This window comes from Danio rerio, chromosome 7 (assembly GCF_049306965.1).
Source record: "Danio rerio strain Tuebingen ecotype United States chromosome 7, GRCz12tu, whole genome shotgun sequence".
Classification (NCBI taxonomy): Eukaryota; Metazoa; Chordata; class Actinopteri; order Cypriniformes; family Danionidae; genus Danio; species Danio rerio.
The window spans coordinates 58,099,456-58,122,281 of record NC_133182.1 but is presented as its reverse complement, the minus strand read 5'-3'; the positions used below and the strand labels follow the sequence as shown (position 1 = coordinate 58,122,281).

At 33.2% G+C, this 22,826-nt stretch overlaps 2 protein-coding genes across 3 annotated transcripts in view; one reads left to right on the top strand and one right to left on the bottom strand.

The window, feature by feature from the left end:
* The window catches only part of adamts7 (a disintegrin-like and metallopeptidase (reprolysin type) with thrombospondin type 1 motif, 7), a 610,954-nt gene that overhangs the window by 202,986 nt on the left and 385,142 nt on the right, over nt 1-22,826 (top strand). The gene's annotated exons all lie outside the window — the stretch shown is intronic.
* On the bottom strand, nt 1,215-21,983 carry enosf1 (enolase superfamily member 1). 2 transcript variants are annotated; one of them, NM_001076742.2, is made up of 15 exons: nt 21,825-21,983; nt 21,604-21,709; nt 17,996-18,111; nt 17,837-17,923; nt 17,694-17,720; nt 15,739-15,811; nt 15,612-15,650; nt 14,749-14,831; nt 11,788-11,910; nt 11,019-11,153; nt 10,901-10,942; nt 8,776-8,905; nt 7,667-7,766; nt 4,903-4,984; nt 1,215-1,751 (listed from the first exon to the last, which is right to left on the bottom strand). In NM_001076742.2, exons 1-15 carry the CDS (start codon nt 21,906-21,908, stop codon nt 1,653-1,655), a joined length of 1,326 nt encoding a protein of 441 aa, NP_001070210.2. In that variant the 5' UTR covers nt 21,909-21,983; the 3' UTR covers nt 1,215-1,652. The 2 variants fall into 2 exon arrangements, 1 of the variants encoding a protein (NP_001070210.2); XR_012382442.1 differs by lacking the exon at nt 1,215-1,751 and adding an exon at nt 1,933-4,447 and having other exon boundaries at nt 4,502-4,984; nt 21,825-21,929.

Genomic DNA, 22,826 nt, shown 5'->3' with positions numbered 1-22,826 from the left:
GCCCCCTGGACACTTACCTAGGGAGGTATTCCAGGCATGTCCCACTGGGAGGAGGCCTCGGGGAAGACTGAGGACACGCTGGAGGGACTATGTCTACCCATCTAAACGATTCTACAGGTCAATTTCCAATCCTAGAATTTGGCCTAAATATGATATGGTTAGTTTTGACCATATTTGAAATGGCCGTCGATGAATGCCTGCTTCCATTCCCTACCTCTCCTGTTTTCAAAATAAAAGTCCCACATACATTTTAAGTCAGAATTATTACCCCCCTCTCATTTTTTCCAAATATTTACCAAATGATGTTTGAGAAAAGGCAGTTTTAATTTAATAAAAAAAAGGTCAAAATTATTAGCCCCTTCAAGTTATGTTTCTTCGACAGTCTACAGAACAAATCATTACTATAAAATAACTTGCCTAATTACCCTAACTTTCCTAGTTAACCCAATTAACCTATTTAAGCCTTTAAATGTCACTTTAAGCTGTATAGAAGTGTCTTGAAAAATATCTAATCAAATATTATGTACTTTCATCATAACAAAGATAAAATAAATCAGTTGTTAGAAATGAGTTATTAAAACTATTATATTTAGAAATGTGTTGAAAAATCTTCTGTCGGTTGAACAGAAATTGGGGAAAAAATAAAGAGGGGGCTAATAATTCCTACTTCAACTGTATATGTAAAAAGTTTAATATAAGATTAGATAAGCTTAGAATCAAGGGAAAAATATAATTGTTGTAATGTTGTAGGAAATATTGTGGCTAATCAAACACTGCTTGAGGCGAGCATATTAATAAACCCGTTTGGATCGGAAGAGTCTGTGTTTTGTTCTGATTGGCCTGTTTTTCTGTCAGAGTGAAAACATGTAAGAAGGTTCTTCTGCCAAAGGGAGAAAACCAATACACTTCCTGTGACAGATGACTTCATGAATCCATATTTTTACAATAAATAAATAAATACTGCCATAATATGCAAGAATGACTGTCAGCATTATTAAGATGCTCTTGCTCAATTCAAGAAACTCTTGAAAACCATTGCAATTTGGGAGCTAAAAAGTCTGACATGTTTTCCTCAAACACTTTCCTCAAGCCATTAATCATTAGTCTCTCTCTTACTGCTCTGCAGACAGACACAAACTCCCAAGTTCTTCTATGCATGAATAATTATTAGCGGCTGGCTGTGAGTCACTTCAAAAAAAGCAAAACAACTCTGTGACCAAAACATTACATATTTATGTCAGGAAATGCATAAAAATAGAAAAGTTTTTTTCAGTTTGATTGGTAACATTCACCAAGTACATATACCATACAGTCCCCTTCAGTTAATGCACAGATAAAATTCCCCATTTTAGTCATTATTCAGACTATTAAACAAATAGTGTCAGCATACACTTGATCTCTAGTCCTGTCACAGTGCAGTATGACCTTTAAGAACATTGAAATAAGACAAAACAGAGTAAAGACTTACAGTAAAGACTCCATATAGTTTAAACCATTTGTTTAAGAAAATATATATTTCCCTATTTACTCTCCCATCCATTTATAATGCCCTTTAAGTCAATCAGGACAACCTGACAGGTCTTTAAGTATTTTTCTCCCTTTCGTTGGTCATTTTTAATTTCCTCAGCAGTCAGTGCTTGTGTTGGTTTCTATCACTTCTGCTGTTTCTCAATGGCTCTCCAAACCTCCCCTTCAGGATACTGATGCTTTTTCACAGATTCCTCCAGCATTTCACAAGAGAATCCAGGGTCCTTGAGAAGTAGAAACACACATTTATGCATTTGTTACAAGTTAAAGTTGCCCCAACCCTAACTTACTATATGTTTTTGATTAACTTGGAAATTGTATTTATAATACAATATCTCACTTAATAAACACATAACTTTTGTATATGGACAAAAAAAACAGTGAAAAGGTTTTTTTGTTGTTATTACATACAGTATGTGAGATTACACATACAGTGCTCAGCATAATTAAGTACACCCCATTTTAAAAATGAATACTTTTATCCATTTCTCAGTGAATATAGGCAATGTATTTTGGTGCATTTACAACCAAACATATTTATTAAACACACATATATTTATTAAAATAATATTTTAGTCACAGAACATTTTTAGAAATGGAAATATAATACAATTAAAATAAATCAAAATATTGCAAAAAAAAAAAATTATAATTACAACCTGCAAAATTTATAGTAAACTTATCCATCTTTTTATTTTTTTTTTGTTTCTCTTGATATTCCTTTTTTTTTAATTTGTATTTAATAATTTACAATAACATATACATTTGGCTGAACTTGTTTTTGGACCATTATCGTAAGTTATTTTGTAAGATAAGCTCCAGATTTGGCTTCAGTACTGACTAAACTAATGTATATGCACAAATATCCTATTGTAGAGCTTCCTATTCAAAATATGAATTTAAAAGAGAGATTTGTGATGGGTGTACTTATATATGCTGAGCACTGAACATTTTAAGCTTTCCACTGATTTGTGGTTTGTTAGGATAGAAAATTTTTTGGCTTAGATGTATTTGAAATACAATATAGAAAACATCACTTTTAGACTAGTGCAAATTAAGTTCCTAGCAATAGATAATACTAACTCAGAAATGATGTTTCATTATATTTACAGCAGGAAAAAATAAATTCCTCATGGAACATTATCTTTACTTAATTTTCTAAAAAGGTTAGGTATAAAAAGGGCCAAGGCAACATATGTATTTTATTCTCCACTGTCAATTTCAAAACAATTAGAAATAAACATTATTATATTACATGCTGAAGAAGAATGTTTATAATGTACACTACCTGATAAAAGTCTTGTAACCTATCCAAGTTTTAGGAACAACAAATAATAACTCGACTTTTAGTTGATCATTTGGTATCAGAAGTGGCTTACATGCAGAGATGTATAGTAACAAAGCAGAACTACTTCACTACTGAACTGACCTACTTTAGTACTAAAAGGCAGTATCTGTACTTTACTTGAGTATTGTTTTTTTACTCCTACTTCCACTTTTACTTCAGTACATATTTTCGATGAGTTTAATACTTTTACTCCGACAGATTGTTTTTATGTGCTGCGTCGTTACTCGTTAATAGGGGTGTCAAAATTATTGATATCGGTTCAGTAATAGATCATAACCGGTTATTACGTACTGACGTGATTTATCTCCTATGCGCGATGTCGCAATACTATGCCAAAGGAGGCAGGGCGATTAAATAACGCTCTTACTACAATGAAGGCGGCACAGCACACGAGCCGCTATTTCACTACTATGGAGAAAACTCCATCTCTGTCTTCTTTAGACATTCGAGCCGCTGGCCTGTTTGTGAGATAACTTTTCCTCTCCTCTTGGCTGTTAAAGCGATACTTGTGGATCCAGACACGAGCGTGCCTGAGGTGCGAGTCTTCTCCACTGTGTCTATTATGGATTACCTGTGATAACCCCGTATTATGCACAAAGAGACTGTAACCGCTTCTGTTCCTCCCGCCATCGGTGAACATCGCTTTCATTTCTAAAGCCGATAGCAGCCCTTGCTGTTGAGCAAATGAAGACAATAACCAATCATAGAGACCTCGCCTGTCAGCGCTCAAAAAGCAAGCGGGATGATATTTACATTAGTTTATTTGTTATAAATGCTCCTGCTGTCTTCTGTGCATGTGTTGGAGTTTTGTTTGATAGATTCAGAAAGACTGTTTTCTTTGAGGAGGTCAAATTAAAGGTACAGTTCATATATCTTACTGCTGTATTAAAGAACAAAGTTGTATTACAAATAAAATAAAAATATATTTATAGATTTTAATAAAAAAATTCTTGTGTTGTGAAGAAAAAATTTAATTATGTATGGAAAGCATCGTCAATGCACCGAGATATCGAATTGAACCGAGTTGATGGCATGATAATCGTAACCGAACCAACCCGTCAGACCAGTGTAGATTCACACCCTACTCTTTACAATCATAGACATTTTTCTTGGCTGCTGCATGAAGGGCGCCATAGCGACCAGCATCTTTCAGTAGAATGTTTAGAACTTCTGTTTACAGCGTTTACAACCGGTAATTTGCGATCTGAAAATGGGCTTCAATAGCGATTTGAGTTGATTACAGATTGTTTTTGTGACACACAACTTTGAAAGGTGTGTTTTAAAGCTGTTATTATCTGTCAGATCTGTAATTCAAGCGCGAGAGAAAAACAGTATCGCAAGCCATGTTTCTTTTATTCTGCTTAATCACATGCCCCCAAAAAATATATTTAAAATAAACAAAACAACATGATGTCTTTTGACTGCTTTCTTTGAGAACTACATTGCACAATACTTGTACTTTTACTTTCAGTACTTGAGTAGTAAACTTTGAAATAAACTACGTGCAATACTTAAGTACAAAAAATGTTGAATACTTTAGTACTTCCCCTTAAGTATGGTGCTTAAAGAGCACTTCTACTTCTATTCAAGTCAAGTCACTTTTTGATAGAGCACTTGTACTTTTACTTAAGTCTGGGTCTCTAGTACTTTACGTATATATCACTGCTTATATGAAAGACAAAGGCCCCTAGACTATGCTTATTTTACCACAATACAATATAATCATTCCTTGATTTTTAATTATTATTAGGACAGTAAGATTTGACTTTGCTTATACAAAAGTCTTGTCACTTAACAGAAATAGTGTACAGTATATAATCTAAATTCATGGTGCAGTCTCAATTTATTTAATTATTTAACCTATTCTATGTCCCAATTCACAGCCAAAGAGCCAAAAACAAAAACAGTAATTACAGTTCAGTTCAGTTCAGCCATCGTCATTTACTTCTTTGCTACATTTTATTAAGCAAAAATCCTTAACCAACTCTGTCTTTTCATTTCTATTGTTTTTTCCTTGTTTAACTTACTTTTGGTGGAATGTATTTGGCATTTCTGATCACGGTGGGGCTTTTGAAGTGTTCATGAAGGTGATCCACGAACTCACACATCCTTTAATGCACACAAAAAGAAAAAGATCAAACAAATGAATTTTTTTCATTATATGCAGACGCGAAGCACAGAACGCTATCGAATGGGATGACTTGTGAATGTTAAGTTCAATTTGTGTCAACTACGAAGGTTATAATCGAAAACTCCCAGTGCAGGTTCTGTTGGTTATATCTGTGAATGTAAATAGCTGAGGAAGATGCTGAGTGTGTATCAGAATGTCAGAAATTGGAGATTTAGTGTTCCTGGAAGGAAACACTTCAGATACGGAACGCATTGATAAATAGAATCATTGCCTTTGTATTTTGAAACTTTTTTGACCTTTTTTATGCTCATACGGTAACATTACACATTAAAGGAACATGTAAATTGCATAACTGGACCTCTTTAAGAAATTGTTCACCAAAAATGGAAAGTTCTCTAAAAATGTAGACATCATTACTTAAATCTTCATTTCTGGCTTCCCTGATTAATACATTAGAATACTGCAAATATAAATATACTTCCGTGAAGAGAAGTAGTCACTCCATTAAATAGATTTTTGTGCGTGATTATTTCTACTTATTTAAAATATATCCAATCTACACAAATTTCTATTTATGCTCCATATGTACATGTACGTTTTTTTAAAAAAGAATATACAGAATGTAGGGTATATTTGAATGAGCGGTTATAGATATGAGTGACCTATGATATAAATGTGTGTTTTGACATGCACTAAAGGGACTATATTACAGTGTTTGGTAAATTAATTGATGACTAATATTCTCTATTTTTATGTATTTATTTATTTATTTATTTAGTTAGTTAGTTAGTTAGTTAGTTAGTTAGTTAGTTAGTTAGTTAGTTAGTTAGTTAGTTAGTTAGTTAGTTAGTTAGTTAGTTAGTTTAAACAAATACAAAAATTTAATTGGGATGAATTTGATCCTAGTAATATAACAGACTAATATACAAATGTATTAATTTAAAGGTCCAATGAATTTAAAATACAGTTTTTTAGATGTTAGTATAAGTATTGTTAGTTTTTAAGATATTTATAAACTAGTGTGCTCCAAAGCATTGACAAAATTCACATTTAGAAGATATAAAACTGATATAAACACGTAAAGCTTGTAGTTTGTCTCTTATGCCTATATAGATCAACGGTTTTGTTTACCTCATACTTCAGCTTTTCATCAAATCATAACCAAACAAATGCTTGCTACTAGTTTCTGACATTTTTTACTTATTTGAAATGTATCCAATCTAATTTATTTCAATGCTTCATATTTACATACAAGTCTTGTTAGAAATTGAAAACACAATAATAAATGAGGAGATATGAATATGAGTCAACTGACATGAACCAAGGAAACTTTATAACAGTATTTGGCAAGCTAATTAATGACTAATCTTCCCTATTTTTTATTTATCTATTGATTTTAAACAAATACAAAAAAATCTAACTGGGATTGATTTAATCACATTAATATTCAGTTATTTTTTTTAAATGTATTAATTTAAAAGGCAGTTTAATTATAAATTAAAGCTGAATAATTAACAGATTATTTAGTATTAATTTAATTGACTGGTCTATGACTGGGCCCACATGGAATCCGTGCACAGAAATCAGCAAATATTTAGCCAATCATTGAGTCTATATATTTACCAGTGTAAATGTGTGTAAATTTATATTTATTCAGTTAAATTTAAGTAATATTAATTTCTAACATAGAAAATTAGTTTGATTAAAAATGATCAAATTGATTTGATTGAATAGTTCATTTGATTTATTTACAGATACAGTATGTAAATTAATAAGTGATACTAAAAAGTATTTTAGTAGATATGTTATATGAGAGGCTTGCTTTGTTTACCAAATAAGTTGATATAATTGGAGTTGCATTGTATACATTAAATAAAACTTTAAAAGGTGTTATTATTTATTTTTTATATTAAGTTAATACTCATCATGCAAAATCATTCTGCATGTACAGTTGAAATCAGAAATATTAGCCCCCCTTTTGAATTTTTGTTTCTTTTTTAAATATTTCCCAAATGATGTTTAACAGAGCCAGGAAATTTTCACAGTGCGTCTGATAATATTTTTTCTTCTGGAGAAAGTCTTATCTGTTTTGTTTTGGCTAGAATAAAAGCAGATACATTTTTTCTGAACCATTAAAAGGACAAAATTATTAGCCCCTTTAAGCTAAATTATTTTTCGATATTCTACAAAACAAACCATCATTATAGAAAAACTAGCCCAATTATCCTAACCTGCCTAGTTAACCTAACTAACCAAGTTAAGCCTTTGAATGTCACTTTAAGCTGTATAAAAGTGTCTTGAAAAATATCTAGTCAAATATTATTTACTGTCATAATGGCAAAGTTAAAATAAACCAGTTATTAGAAAGGAGTTATTAACACTATTATGTTTAGAAATGTGTTGAAAAAATCTTCTCTCCATTAAACAGAAATTGAGGGAAAAAATAAACAGGGGGCTAATAATTCAGGTGGGCTAAAAATTCTGACTTCAACTGTAAATATGCAGATGTTTAACAAAATTCTGCCCAGAAACTGTGAAAGATGTCCGCAGATTCTGACTCGACCTACTGTATTACCCACACTGATAACAATGAGGTAAAGTACTTAATAAATGACAAGCCAGGTTCACACAAATAACACATTTTTTTTGTTTGCACATACCTATTACTTAAACTAGCAGACACTGAAATGTAGTCAAACAAAATAAGGTGCTGTACAAGCTCACACAGTCCAACACCGCCAGCATGAGGACATACAGGAACTGCAGAGAAAAACAGGACATACTGTATGTTTAAATTGCAGGAAAAAATGCAAATATTTACAGAATTGGCCAAAGTAATATTCACATTGTACTTCACATATTGATGTACACTTTATAAGTATATTGTACTCAATAGATTTAAACGATAAGGTTGCATTTATGATAACAGATTTTTTTCTGTGATTTGTTTGTATTAGCTAGAGTTGGCAGATATTAAATTCCTTGACCAGTTTTTGTGTTTTTCCTTTCACAATATAAGATTTCCAAGGCGAGTTCATGCCAAAACTGAAACTCTGTCATCATTTACTCATTCTTGACTGGAAACCTGTAACCATTCATTTACATAGTAGAAAAAAACAGATATTATGAAAGTCTGTGATTACAGGCTTCCAACATTCTTCAAAATATCTTCCAAAGTCAAGGGTGAGTAAATGATTACAGAATTTTCATTTTTGGGTGAACTATCCTATTAAATAAACTTGTGAAATGGGCTCTATGCACAGTCAGCTAGTGTTTTTAGACAACAATAAACTTCCGGTAAAAGGTTAAAGTGACTATTTTGAATTTCATAAGGTTTCTTTTACAGCACCGATGTTTTGATGTAATTGAAATACAGTTTTAATTACAAAATACAGTTTTAATTACAATTACATCAGTTAAACAACATTCATTTAGTTGTTTAAGCATGAAAAGAGATGAAAGACAGTAGCAGCAGACTAGCGCAGAAAATACTGGAGTAAAATAAACTGTCGTATTTTAAAGACATGGCCGGGGGAAATGGTATTTAATGCAGTGCTTCTTGACTGGTTTGAGACCCACTTTAAATCGGATTACTATTAGGCAGTGTAGATCATTGATTTTTAAAGAAACAAATGTGGCAATTTTGTAATTAAAAGATTTGTGCTGGCTGACTGAAAATTCAAAGTTTGTGTGCATATACCCCATTGTTGCCTACATGTCCACATAATCGCTTGCTGTACATTGATGATAACATATATAATCCATTTACCATTAAACTTGGCAGCCATGAGTATAGTGGCAAGGTTCTCATTAACACTGCCGACCCTACAGCTGTCAATCTGAACAAACTGCAGAGCTGAGGCCTGGAGAAACTGCTTGAACATCACTCTGTTATGGCACTGCACACAAGCACACAATGATCAACAGACATTCAGCTCCATCAAAGACAACTTTAAAGTTAAATTTTGACAAAGAAAAAGTAAACTCTGTCATCATGTACCCACCCTCACATCATTCCAAGCCAAGTCAAAAAAAGTAAAAAAAAAAGAAGTCACCAAGGCCCACTGTGTTTGAACAGTTATGTATTTTAGAAACAATTATATTTTAAAATAGTCAAAATTTTAGGATGTGTAAAATTTCAGTCTCAATTCCTCGACAAACCCATGTAGGGTTGTAATAGTTTGCATACTGACAACATCCAGTCAAAGATGATCAAGTAATTTTTTTTTTTTTTTTCAGAAAGTTGTGCGTGTCCATACATCCATTATTTAAAAAAAAAAAAAAACGTATGTGTCCAGTTGGAAATGGGACAACACAACTGGGTTCAACTGTTGTTCATACCACAGCCAGGGGTGCTGCTGCAGGGGTGGTGGAGTTGGGTGGGGCAGGGGCTAAAATTAGGACAATTCTAAGGGCCCATGCATTTTTGGGGCACCAGAGATATTATTAAGGGCCCTGACCCCCATCCCCCCACCCCATAAACCCCACCCTCTAATATTCAAATTTGCCCACGAACCCCCCACCCCACCACCCACCCCCACCCAACGCCCCAATTTTCACTTTCATCCATGTTGTCAGAGGGCCCGTGGCGGCCAGTGGTGCCCCTGACCACAGCTATATCTGGTGCTGCTAATAAACACAGACAGAGGCTTAAATCAAAGAAAAATGCAAACTTTTATCCTGTTGAAGAGTGACTACACCGTTAACAATTTCCTGTAAAAATCTACAGTAACTTACTGTAAGTTGGTTACGACATACTGTATATTTATAGCACCATTTATCTTGCTGTATATGTATTTACAGTATCATATGTCATTACTGTAAAAAAGACATTCATTTTCACAATGCAACTTTTAAAATACAGTAACATTCTGCATAAGTATCCTACAGTAAAATATGGTTCATATTACAATACAGTGAAATTTACAAAAATCGTTAACAGTGTAGCTACAACTAGCAACATAACAAATGTAACTGCAAGTTTCAGTAGCTTGACAGCAACTCAGCTACTTTTAAAACAGTGTAACATTTTAGGTAGCTACTTTCCCCTGTAAATAGCGATATAATGCAACAATAGTTACAGGAACTGTAAAAGTACAATTCCACACAATATATCATGCACCTTGTGGCTTTATTGTTATTCATTTGTAATTTTTAAAAAATAATTATTGACAAGTAACAGCCGTTTGAATTCAATCCATAGACATGTTTCAAACATCTGACAATTATCATTAATTAAGAATTAAGGGCTTATGAGTTTCCAAAGCCATCTTACTCACAGTATTTTTAAGAAAATGCTTCTGCTTTAATGTATCATTTACATTTATTATTTTTATTGTTGTTGCAGCTTTATACTAACATTCTGTTTAAGATACCTGAATATTTTCATCAAACCTGCATTGCATTGTTTCAAATACGCATCTTTCACTTAAAATGACTTACAAATACCCAATCTTTTAGATCAAAAGTACTGCAGGAATTAGTAAGGACTTTAGTAAGGATAAAATAATGTAACTCTTACCGTTCATATTACAGTGCTAGACCAGATTCTTGATTAAACTTATTACCTTAAATAGGCTATTACCAATAAACCTTCAGACATAGTGAGAAGAGAGCGAATGCTGCAATTTATATCCTAAGACAATTAAAGTGTTTTTTAACCTTGGTAGTTAAAAACAAAACACAGCGTAACAGGCAAAATTGCAAAAAAGTATCACCTTTTTGTGTTTCACATAAGAAAAAACATGATACAAGTTTGGAATGACATGAGGGAAACTATTCCTTTGAAACACAGCATTTGTAAATAACAAAGCATAATGGAGAACAATGAGACATCTAAATCTAAAGTGGGTCCTTTTATGATGCAACTCTTGCACCATCACACATTCACTGACCTGCTCTCCAGAGGCAACTCCGATACCCAAAGGTGCAAGTGCCTAGAACACCACACAGACACAAAAACTCAAAACCTGACTTGCATGAGATTATAGTGAACATATTGAACCAGTTTACCTTAGAGATGGAAGCATGACCTAGAATGTCATCAGGACAGGTGGGCTCCTCAATCCACAGTGGCTGAAACTCTGCCAGCTTGGTTACCCAGGTGATTGCTTCATTAACATCCCACCGTTGGTTGGCATCAATCATCTGATATGCAAATATAAAGTTTATTTATAAAATTCCATAGCCCAAACACAACCTTCTGCTTCTAGTTTGGACTAACTTTAAAGGGTTAGTTCACCATTTTTTTTTCTTAAGTAGGCTAGTCCTTAGCAAACATCTTCATTCATTCATTCATTTTCCTTTGACTTAGTCCCTTTATTCATTAGGGGTCACCAGAGCAGAATGAGCTGCCAACTTATCCAGCATGTGTTTTATGCAGCAGATGCCCTTTCAGCTGCAACCCAGTACTGGGAAGTCAAACCTCCATACACACTCATTTACATACACACTGCGGCCAATTTAGTTGATCCAATTCAACTATAGTACACGCGTTTCGACTGTGGGAGAAAACGGAGCACCCGGAGGAAACCCACACCAACATGGAAAATATGCAAAGACAGAAAAGCCAACTGACCCAGGTGGGACTTGAACCAGTGACCTTCTTGCTGTGAGGTGACAGTGCTAACAACTAGTGCTGACTATAGACCTTTTTCCTTTTTTATTTTTTGGGTGAACTAATCCTTTGACTTAAGTGAAATCTGATCTACTTAAAACAACTAACTACTTCATTCCAGCAGTGTATTGTTTTGCAAAAAACAAACATTTGACTTTGAATCACCAGTGTGTTGTTTGGTCCAATCAGCTTTCGAATAAGGCTGCATCTACGAATATCATCCTGCAAATCAGCCCCGACTTTCACTTTAAATTTAGTCCATCCTTGAGCAAGAGCTTCATTGCAGAGCTATAAAAGAAAAACATGTTGAACAAAAGAATTTTGTTAATGTCTTGCCATGGGCAAAACTACGAAAATTTTAGACTATTCAGAAAATCCGATTTCTACTCAGCACCCCTAAAACGTTTGAGCTAGCTTAAAATTAGCGCCATGAAGGCATCAAACATATTTTTGCTTTTGTTCAATATACTTATTTAAAATGAGCTCGATATAACGATAGTTCTAAAGTTAAATGTTTTATTTTCAATTCACTTAAATTTGTAAAAACTAATAAATTAACTTAATTTCTTTATGTTGTCCCAATACAAATGTATAGTGTTAAATGGTATACACTAATTTGTGATGACCTCAGTCAACATTACATTTGATATGGAAACAGCGGCGCATAGCGAGAGAACAAGGTGCGCATTTATGGATAGACTGTTATAATATCTGTATTTTTTTTTTTTTTTGTTACAGCCTAATAAATGTGATGAAGAGGCAAATGGTTTCCCATCTACTGTTTTCGCAGTATTTACCCCTCATCATCACACCACAGCTGTTTCCTCAAGAAAAATGTATTGTTAGCTCATAATGAACATTTAGCTATTTTAAATTCAAAATTAACTTTGAACATAAAACATATTACAGTACATGTAACACTAAGTAATTGCTGTGAGATTGCATAGAACTATACATAGAGTCATGCAAAAAAACACCTACAAAGTAAATGTAAAAATTTTATCTGCATATTAACTGTTGTCTTGTATGATTTTCTTGTTATGGTTTAATATTCAACTCAGGCCTTAACGTCACCTTAACGTCAGGCCTTAACGTCTGACATTTTTGTCAAAATTGAGTTATTGATATATTCTTATTAAATGACAACTTATCTATATTCTGTGATGTTTTTATAAGGTTTTTATAAGTTGATTAATGTTTTTATAAGTATATTACATTTTAACACTTTATTTAAAAAAATAAAAACGGTTTTATCGGCAAAGTTGAACTCTTGCTTGGCTCTATAAGATTCTTTCTGTTAGCCAATCAACATTTTTTAATGCACGCATGAGGACCAATCAAGATCAGCTTTCTTTGTCATTTCGACGGACTGCTCCATTGACAGCGGGAAACACCAGAAAGACAAAATCACACAAAATCAGAGTCGACTAAATAATGCTGCACACCACACAAAACTGAGAAGAAACCTGAAACTGAAAAGGTGTGTGTAAATGTGATGATTTAGAAGCATTTTTGACATTAAGATAAAATGTTAAATTTTACATTGTTGAAAAAGAAACAGTTATTTAAAAAGTCATATATCAAATGTAAAACATTTTATTTGTGTAAATATAGTCAGTGAAACATTTTTCTGTGTTTATTAAACTCATTTGCTCATAATCTGTTTTCTTCTTTAAATTGAATATTAAGCCTTAAAAGCCAAATACTTAATTTAATTTAAGGGGTAAATAATCCAATAAATATAATTTAATAATTCATATAAAGAATAAAATGTAATAAATATTACTATATTGATTAGATAAAATTAGCATCTGCACTGGATAAAATATTTAGCCCAGCCTTGTATGATTAATTTAAACAAGAAGAAATATTCACCCTAAAACATTAAATAAATGTTTAAGAAGGCAAAAATTTAACTTTCTCAAGCATCAGTATGTTGTTACAACAACAAATTATATATTTTTTGATTGTATTTCTTAAAAAGTAATGCTTTAGTCAATGATCTGCAAGATAGAACCTTCCAAGTGAAAAATGACCTGTGTATTTTACTCCAATTTGCAAATGTAAGAGAACTTTAATAATTTACATTAAGAGTACATTTAGGGTCTCTGTCACGTTAATGTATGAAAAAAAAAATGTTACACACTGTTTGCTATATGGAATGCAAATTTTAAAGCTCAATATCTCAAAATCATTCATAACGCCGATAGAACCTTATAATTCCAAGGTGACGATAATGTGAAATATGCATATGTGAATGAATTGCTTATATTTGTCTTTTCGAATGAGAAAAGTGACAGAGTTTCATTTCTTAATAATAATAGAAACAAAAATGTATCCGAGTATAGAAAGAGGTTTGTATTTTAACTGAGTAATGCAAACAATCCAATGTTATGCTTGTACATCAAAACAGGTTTATGTGGAATCAGAAAGAACTTTTAGTTCATTCAGTACTCATATGGCTGACTTTGAAACACAGATGAATACTATGGGCCCTATCATACACCTGGCGCAATGTGGCGCAAGGCCTGACACAATTGTTATTTGCTACTTTCAGCTCAGCGCAAGGGTCATTTTAAGGTGTTGCGCCATGCTTTTTAAATATGCATTTGCAAATGCATTTGCGCTCATATGTGCACCCATAGGCGTTCTGGTCTAAAAAAGCAGGTGTGTTTTGGCGCTTTGCTGGCACGCTGCTATTTTAGGAAAGGGAAAGGGAATGGGAGATGAGACTCTGATTGGTTTATAATCAAAACACACCTATAACGATTTAAGAAAATAAACTCAACCCTTTTAGACCATGCGCCATGGCGCAAAGTGGATTTTCCCGTTCTCCTTCGCGCCCTGCGCTTTCCGTTTTGCGCATAGACCGTCAAAATAGAGCCCTATAAGTTAACTATACACAATCCTACCATATTAGTCGAAGATTTTAGTTGTAGTACTTTCATATTATTACTTATTACTATTACTATATGAAAAATTAATCAATTTACATATATCTTTTAATTAGTATACCCTTTTAAAGAGCTGGTCCCTTCTTAAATAAAAATCCTAAAATCACTTCTGTGTCTGAATGTGTTTATACTGCAGCAGAAACCATAAAGAACAGATAAAGAACAGCCATACCTGTGTAAGCTGCTGGTCAGTGTAACCCAGCCAGGCACAGGAAGTGGTATAGGCAGGATAGCCTTCTTTCAACATCTGTTCCTCTGTAAAGTGATTGGTGATGATAATGTCAGATAATAAAGATAATGTCAGTATAGTTCATTTACAGCCCCAGAAAGATTATACATTTTTAAAAAAATCATTAATGCCCACAGAGAAAATGCATTATCTGTGGAAAGGCGGATTATTTATGCGCTCACTTTGTTAGACCATATTTTTCCTGTAAATAAGTCATATAAAGGGTTTGTTAAGATTTATTTTTTACCTTGAGCTTAAAACTTTACTACTAATCAAATAAAATAAAATGGTGAAATTTAATTGTTATTTAAAATAACCATATTTGTTTTTTTTTTTAATTCAAGTTATTACTGTGGTGACAAAGCTGAAACATACTCAGCATTCCAGTCTTCAAAGACATAATCCTTTAGATCATATTCCCATACTTTTATTTGATGCAACATCTTTTTTATCATCATCAGTCATTATCAATGCTGGAAACAGTTTTTCTTTTTTCACGATTTTCTCAGAGTTTTCTCAGAATTCATTATTTAGCAATAAATAAACATATTTTAGCAATGTACAATATTTATCATCACCTTGGAACAATTAAATGCATGCTACAGGAACAGAAAAATATAGATTTAAATAATAATAATAATAAAACTCTGTTTACCTACAATTTTAAGCATTATTACTGAATATATATAGTACTTCTGTGATCAAAGGAAACTCTATGAGAAATATGAATTCAATATGATCATATCTAAACCTTTGAACTGTAGTTCATGTAAGGACTTCAGTGATGTCTAAACAACGGTTCTTACCTCTACTTTTCTGATCTTTTTTGCCTTTTACCAATATATCTAAAAAGAAGACAGAATAAAAAGGCAAAGCATTACATGTAAATGTATAAAACAGCTCAATATTTAACAAAGCTGATAAAATCCTGACCTAAAGCTTCCTGCTCCGTCAGAGCATCAGTGAGATATCTGAAATCAATACAGCTGATCAGCTTTGCAGGATCCTAAGCAGAAGATTTAAAATATATATGAAAATAAACATAATGATGAACGTTCAGTGTTTAAGAGCTGCGCAATATACCTCGACCTCAATGAATGATTTGTAGATTAATTATAACTTTTAATAATTTCACCCTAAAAATGAACGTTGTGTTATTAATGACTGACTCTCATGTCATTAAAATCTCATGTGACCTTTGTTCATCTTCAGAACACAAATTAAGATATTTGAGATTTAATCTAAGAGCTTCTCATCCTTCATAGACATCACTAGTGTTTTCTATGGCAAGGGAGGGTGTGCATTTACTACAGCCTTTATGACACTTGCATTTTACACTGCTGGCAATATGTCAGATTGCCTGTTGTAAATGTGCACCCTGATTTGACTCCAGGCTTCTGCCAGTATCAGATGTTTGTGTTGTGATTAATTGCTTTTATATCATGGTATACAGTATTATCAAAATACTAACCTAGGATGCAAGAAGAGAATTTTTGGTGTGTTGCTTTATTGCACATGAAACTCGCAAATTATGATAAGTACATTTAGATGACACTTTACAATATGGTCTCATTAGTAAACATCAATGCATTAAAAGTCATATTATGGTTATAAACAACTGACTAACTTTTGTTGGTCATTATCTCCATAAACAATTGCGACTTTTGAGTTGAATGATTTATCAGGCATCACCTAAGGTTATTAAATACTTCTATGGTGCTCACTGCATTGACTCCAGGTAAATAAACTGTACAAACAAAAGGCCATATATAAGAACAGAACTTCCAATGTTGTAGGTCGGAATAACATGGGAAAATGTTTGTGTTAGAAAATAAACAGTCCATCAAGTCTTCAGTCATTTGGTGCCGTTATGAACACCACTGCCAATACAAAAAAAATTTTAAAAGTTGAAAAAATGAATAGTCACTATATTGTGAAGTCTCCACAGTAACAATATTGTGCATGTTCATTATCAAAATAAATAGAGTTATTGAACATTGGCATACTGTATGTCTGTTTGCATAGAAGAGAAGATATAGGCAAGTACATTCATATTTATATTTATGGGGGTTGGGCACAAATGTATTCTTTTAAAAAAAGAAGACTGAATGTCTCAGGATTGTTGCTGTCTATGGAGGACGAGGGAGCTCTCAGATTTAACCTGAAATATCTTAAGTTGTGTTCTCAAGATGTGAGACCTGAAGCATTATGTCACCGGCTCTAGATTACTCATGGGATGTTTTGGTCTTACACTAAGTTGTACTCTATTTGATTTTTAACTTGCAAAGGTGCTCTATAGACCAACACAACTGATTTGAAATTAAATGAATGAAATAAAGATGTGCATTAACTGCACACTGTCAGCTTTAATTTGAGGGTATTTAGATTAAAATCTAGGTATTGGTGTAGGAATTACAACAGTTTGCATATGTACCTCTCACTTGTTAGGTGACCAAAAGTAATTGGACAGAAAAAGTGGGAGGGACATAAGCAAACTGTTGTAATTCCTACAGCGTTTCACCTGGTTTGGATGTAAATACTTTCAAATTGAAGCTGACAGTCTGCAGTTAAAGCACATCTTGTTAGTTTAATTTCAAATCCATTGTGTTTGTGTATAGAGTCAAAAATGAGAGAATTGGGTCGATGTCCAAATATTTATGGACCTAACAGTATGTATGTATGAATGAAATAAAACCTTATTAGTCTTCTTAATGTAATAATTTAAAATATTAATTTATTGTTTTTTTTTTTTTTTTACATTTTGCCCCTCATATTATCAAAACTGCAGTCCAATCACCAATCAATGTCTAATAATGCCTAACTGCAGTAACTTCTTTTTTTATATCTTACATATAATCGTATAAATACCAAATATCATTTACACTTACCATGTCAACAAGTAGCTTCCACAAGGGCTGCAAAACACATTGATTCTGACTTTTAATGGTATTCTACATTCATTATTACATCACCTACTGAATGCAAGCAGACAGCATGCAGACGAATTTGTCCTGAAGGTTTTATTGCTCACCTTTCTCTCTACTCTTGCCCATAAATCCCAGACAGCATTCAATACGGCTGCTGTTGCCAGATGAATGACTCCTTTCTCTGGTCCGATCTGTAAGTGAGTTCATCTATTCATTTAGCTGTTAATGAACTGAAGGGTCTGCACTCAGTGTGTCTCTCTTACCCATCTCATCTGACCATCGCTGCTCAGGAGTCTGTAGAAGCCTCGGAAGTCACTGGTTATTTCCTCTAAAGTCTTCCCCACCACCAGGGTGGATAAAGCTTTAACTGCACACACAACTAAAAATAGAAAAACACATACATTTGTTTTCATGCTTTATTTGGAATTCCCATGGATTCAACAAATTCTGTACTATTTAGACTGGCTGTCCAAACTCTGTCCCTATCCAAACTCTATACCATACAGTGCATGCGGAAAGCATTCACAACGCTTCACTTTTTCCTCATTTTTTGTTACAGCCTTATTCCGAAATGGATTAAATTCATTTTTTGCCTCATAATTCTACACACAATACCCCATAATAACAATGTGGAAAAAAAGAGTTTTTGAAATTTGTTGCAAATTTATTAAAAATAAAAAACCTGAAAATCCAATGTACATCAGTATTCACAGCCTTTGCCTGAAGCTCTAATTTTAGCTCAGTTACATTCTGTTTCCACTGATCATTCTTGAGAGGTTTCAGCAGCTTCATTGGAGTTCACCTGTGGTACATTCAGTTGATTGGACATAATTTGAAAAGGCATACACCTGTCTATATACGGTCAAAGGGTTGAAAGTGCATGTCAAAGCACAAACAAAGCATGAAGACAAAGGAATTGTTTGTAGACCTCCGAGACAGAATTGTCTGGAGGCACAAGACTGAAGAAGGTTACTGAAAAATGTCTGCCGGTTTGAAAGTTCTAATGAGCACAGTGGCCTCTATCATTCGTAAGTGGAAGATGTTTGGAACCACCAGTACTCTTCCTAAAACTGGGCGGCCATCTAAGCTGAGTGATCGGGGGAGAAGGGCCTTAGACAGGGAGGTGATCAATAACTCGATGTTCACTCTGAGCTCCAGCGTTCTTCTGTGGAGAGAGGAGAACCTTACAGAAGGACAACCATCTGTGCAGCAATCCGCCAATCAGGCCTGTATGGTAGAGTGGCCAGGCGGAAGCCACTCCTCACCTGGAATTTGCCAAAATGCATGTGACGGACTCTCAGACCATAAGAAACAAAATTCTCTGTTCTGGTGAGACTAAAATTTAACTCTTTGGAGTGAATGCCAGACGCTAAGTTTGGAGAAACCGGGCACCGCTGATCACCAGGCTAATACCACCCCTACAGTGAAGCATGGTGGTGGCAGCATCATTGCTGTGGGGATGTTTTTAAGCAGCAGGAACTGGAAGATTAGTCAGGATAGAGGAAAGATGAATGCAGCACTCTACAGAGACATCCTGAATGAAAACCTGCTTCAGAGTGCTCTTGACCTTAAACTGGGGTGATGGTTCATCTTCCAACAGGACAATGATCCAAAGAACACCACCAAAATATCAATAGAGTGGCTTTACAACAACTCTGTGAATGTCTTTGAGTGGCCCAGCCAGAGCTCAGACATAAAGAAAACATTTTGTCTGCAGTTTAACATTTTCAAAAATACTTTATTCTGAATGATATATGAGCTGTCACATGCGGTCTCATCATGGGGACACAAAAAGTCTATTGCTATGCTTGAGGGGACATTTGTTCCCAACAACATGATGAATACCCGAACCACATACTCAAGACACACACACAGATCTTGTTTAACAAACCTACAGGTTGTAGAAAAAAAAAAGTTTGTAGATGATGTAGAAAAAAAAATTTTTTGTAGATGATGATTATTAATGATAATAATATTCAAAAGAAATAAAAGTGTAAAGTCTGCATTAACAATAAAAATTATGAATGAATAAATGAACAAATGAATAATTGAAGGATTGCTTGACATTTCAAATTATACACACACACGCACGCACGCACGCACACACACGCACACACAAACAAAAGCCATTTAAAGCAAATGACTTTTCAAAAACCAAATAGCCCACATTTACAAAACCTGCATATTTATTTAGTAAAAAATAACATTAAAACAGCATAAATCTACCTCTTACAGTCAACAGTCTGACAGTTTTTATTTTATTTTATATGTTTTAATGGACCCAAGTGCACTGCAACCAAGTGGCACATCATCACAATGTAACAGTAGCAGTTAGTGGATAATGGATAATTTGAAACTAGTGAATAATCCCAACGACATGGGTAAGAGAGCGATGTATTTACATAATATATAAACGTGTTTTGTGAGTTTTCATTGTATAAATACACACACTCATACACACAAAAACAATATATTTGCATTATTAGATGAGTATAGATAAGTACCTTTTAGTAGATGTTAGTTATGCATATGTTTTTCTTTTTGTCTGTATGTCCAGTGTTGTGCTTATATTTATTATTATGGATCACCGTCGTCCTTCGAAACATGACATTTCGCTCCTCAGTATGTTCACACATGTAGTGGTATTACAATAAAGCTCAACTTGACATATATATGACAAGTACACTATTGGTCAAAAGTCTGGGGTGAGTAGGATTTTTAGATGTTTTAAAATAATCTTCTCCTGCTCACCAAGGCTGCATTTATTTGATCAAAATACAGTACACGTTGTAAAATGTTTTGCACTATAAAATAATAAAAAGTAGTTTATCATTTAATTTAATCATTTATTCCAGTGATTAAAAAAAAAATTCAGCTTCATTGCTTCAAGCTTCAATCACATGATCTTTTAAACATCACTCTAATATTAATAATAATAATTATTATTATTTTTAATGTAATAGTAATAAAAGCAATAATGACCGGAGTAATAATTTCATTTGAAACTACATACAACAAGTAGGCCTACACGGAATCTGTGCATGCAGAAATCTGCAGATTTCCACAGATTTTTTGCCCATGATTAGGTCTATTTATTTACATGTGTGCTCATTTATATTTCTTTAGCTGTTAAAATAATTTCAGTAATAATTTTGACTAATATGAAAATGTTAATTTGATTTAATTACAATACAGTTTGTGAAGTAATATAATCTGCATTTCAGAAAATGCATCATGAGAGACTTTGTATTATATGAGAGATATCTGTCTGACCCTGACAGTAGGTAATGATTAAATATTTGATAAATAAGTATTTGAAACACACATATACACGCACAAACACGCACACACACACAGACACACACACACACACACACACACACACACACACACACACACACAATGCTGTTTGACACTATACACAGCACCTATCGAGTCAGTGAAGACCACACACACCTTCATCGTAAAATGCATAGGTTTTTTTTTCTAGTGTAAATTCATGTTTTAAACATAAAGGCATGTTTGTAATATATGCATAACAAATATTGCATATGCAACATATGCAAATATTATATACACAGTAGGCCTACAAATAAATGAACTGTAGACTACAAATCTTTGTAAGATGTTGGATTAACAACACTAATAGTCAATTTTATGTAACATAATATGTTAACATAATATTAACAATTTTACAGCAGAGCTAATAATTTTAATAATAATTTCAACCAAGTATACATAACATTTTATTCCATCACCACCAATTTTCGCCACAAGGTGCCATACTTGAGTTGTTAATGTAATCATATGACATTGGACGGTTATCATGTGACATATTTGTATACTTGTTGGATAAGTGAAGATAACTCACCGATTTCCGTCCCTCTTCCCACAGTAAAAGTCAAGCCGTAACCCTTGAGTTCAGCTTTGTCCGTCTCCAGAACAACATACGCCACAGAATAATCTGGATCTGTGTGCTGCAAATCAATCATACTCAATTTACATGTTGTGGATTCTTTATTGATGGTGCATCGAGCAACTCTGAGATGACAGTTCAACAGCATGGAGAAGTGAATTAAGAAGGTGACCCACCATTGCATCGGATCCATGTTGTTCCAGTGACGTCGGGAATCTCACATCACGCACGGACACATTTATGATTTTGATCGCCAGCATTTTGTAAACTTCACCTACTGTACACTCGACTGTAATCCAATACTACTATACAACTCACACGCTCCGCCCAAAGACAGCTATGATTGGCTTATTGACAATGTATGCGAGCTGTAGAAACGTGATTGGCGTTTTTAGGATGACGTTAAAAGTGACAACAACATGATCATATGACCATTAAAAACATTTCTAGTTGGATTTAGCAAAATATGTTCTTGATAGGTCGAAGTTACATTGTTTTACAATAAGTCATATTTTTATTACAAAACAAATCCAAAAAAGATATTGAATGTATTGTTAATCTTTGTATTGTATTGGCAAAAGGTCACATACATAAACAAAAAGTTGCTAAGTCATCGCTTATATTAACAGCGATTAGTATTGATTTTGATCTCTTGAGTTCTTCTGTGAAACGGTTGATAAGCAAAAAAATGAAAGATATTTATAAAATATAACAAATGTTTCCCTGAGAATCTTTAAAATGAAAATGTGTAAACATGGTGTGCTATGCTTTGCTCATATTAAATTATTTATTTATGTTTTACAAACTAATAAAATTAATACATTTGTATTTGATAATATTTAATAATTTAATAAGTTAATATTTGTCATAACAATTATTATATTATCATTTTTGATGTTGTTTACATGTTTCTGTTAAATAAAAAAAATAAATAAAACAAGATCATTTAAAAACAAACTATCTGAAATAACTTTGATTTTGTGCAAAAATAAAAGGATTATTTATTTAAGTGTTTTTAAGCTGATCTGACAAGGATATAGTTTTAGTTTGTCAGATGCATTTCTATTTCATATATCCTGTAAAAATTCTCTCCACGTTTTAACGAGATATTGATGTTAATTGTTGCTTTGGTTAAAATATCTTCAAGGAAAAATATACTTCACAATTTTGATTTGCAC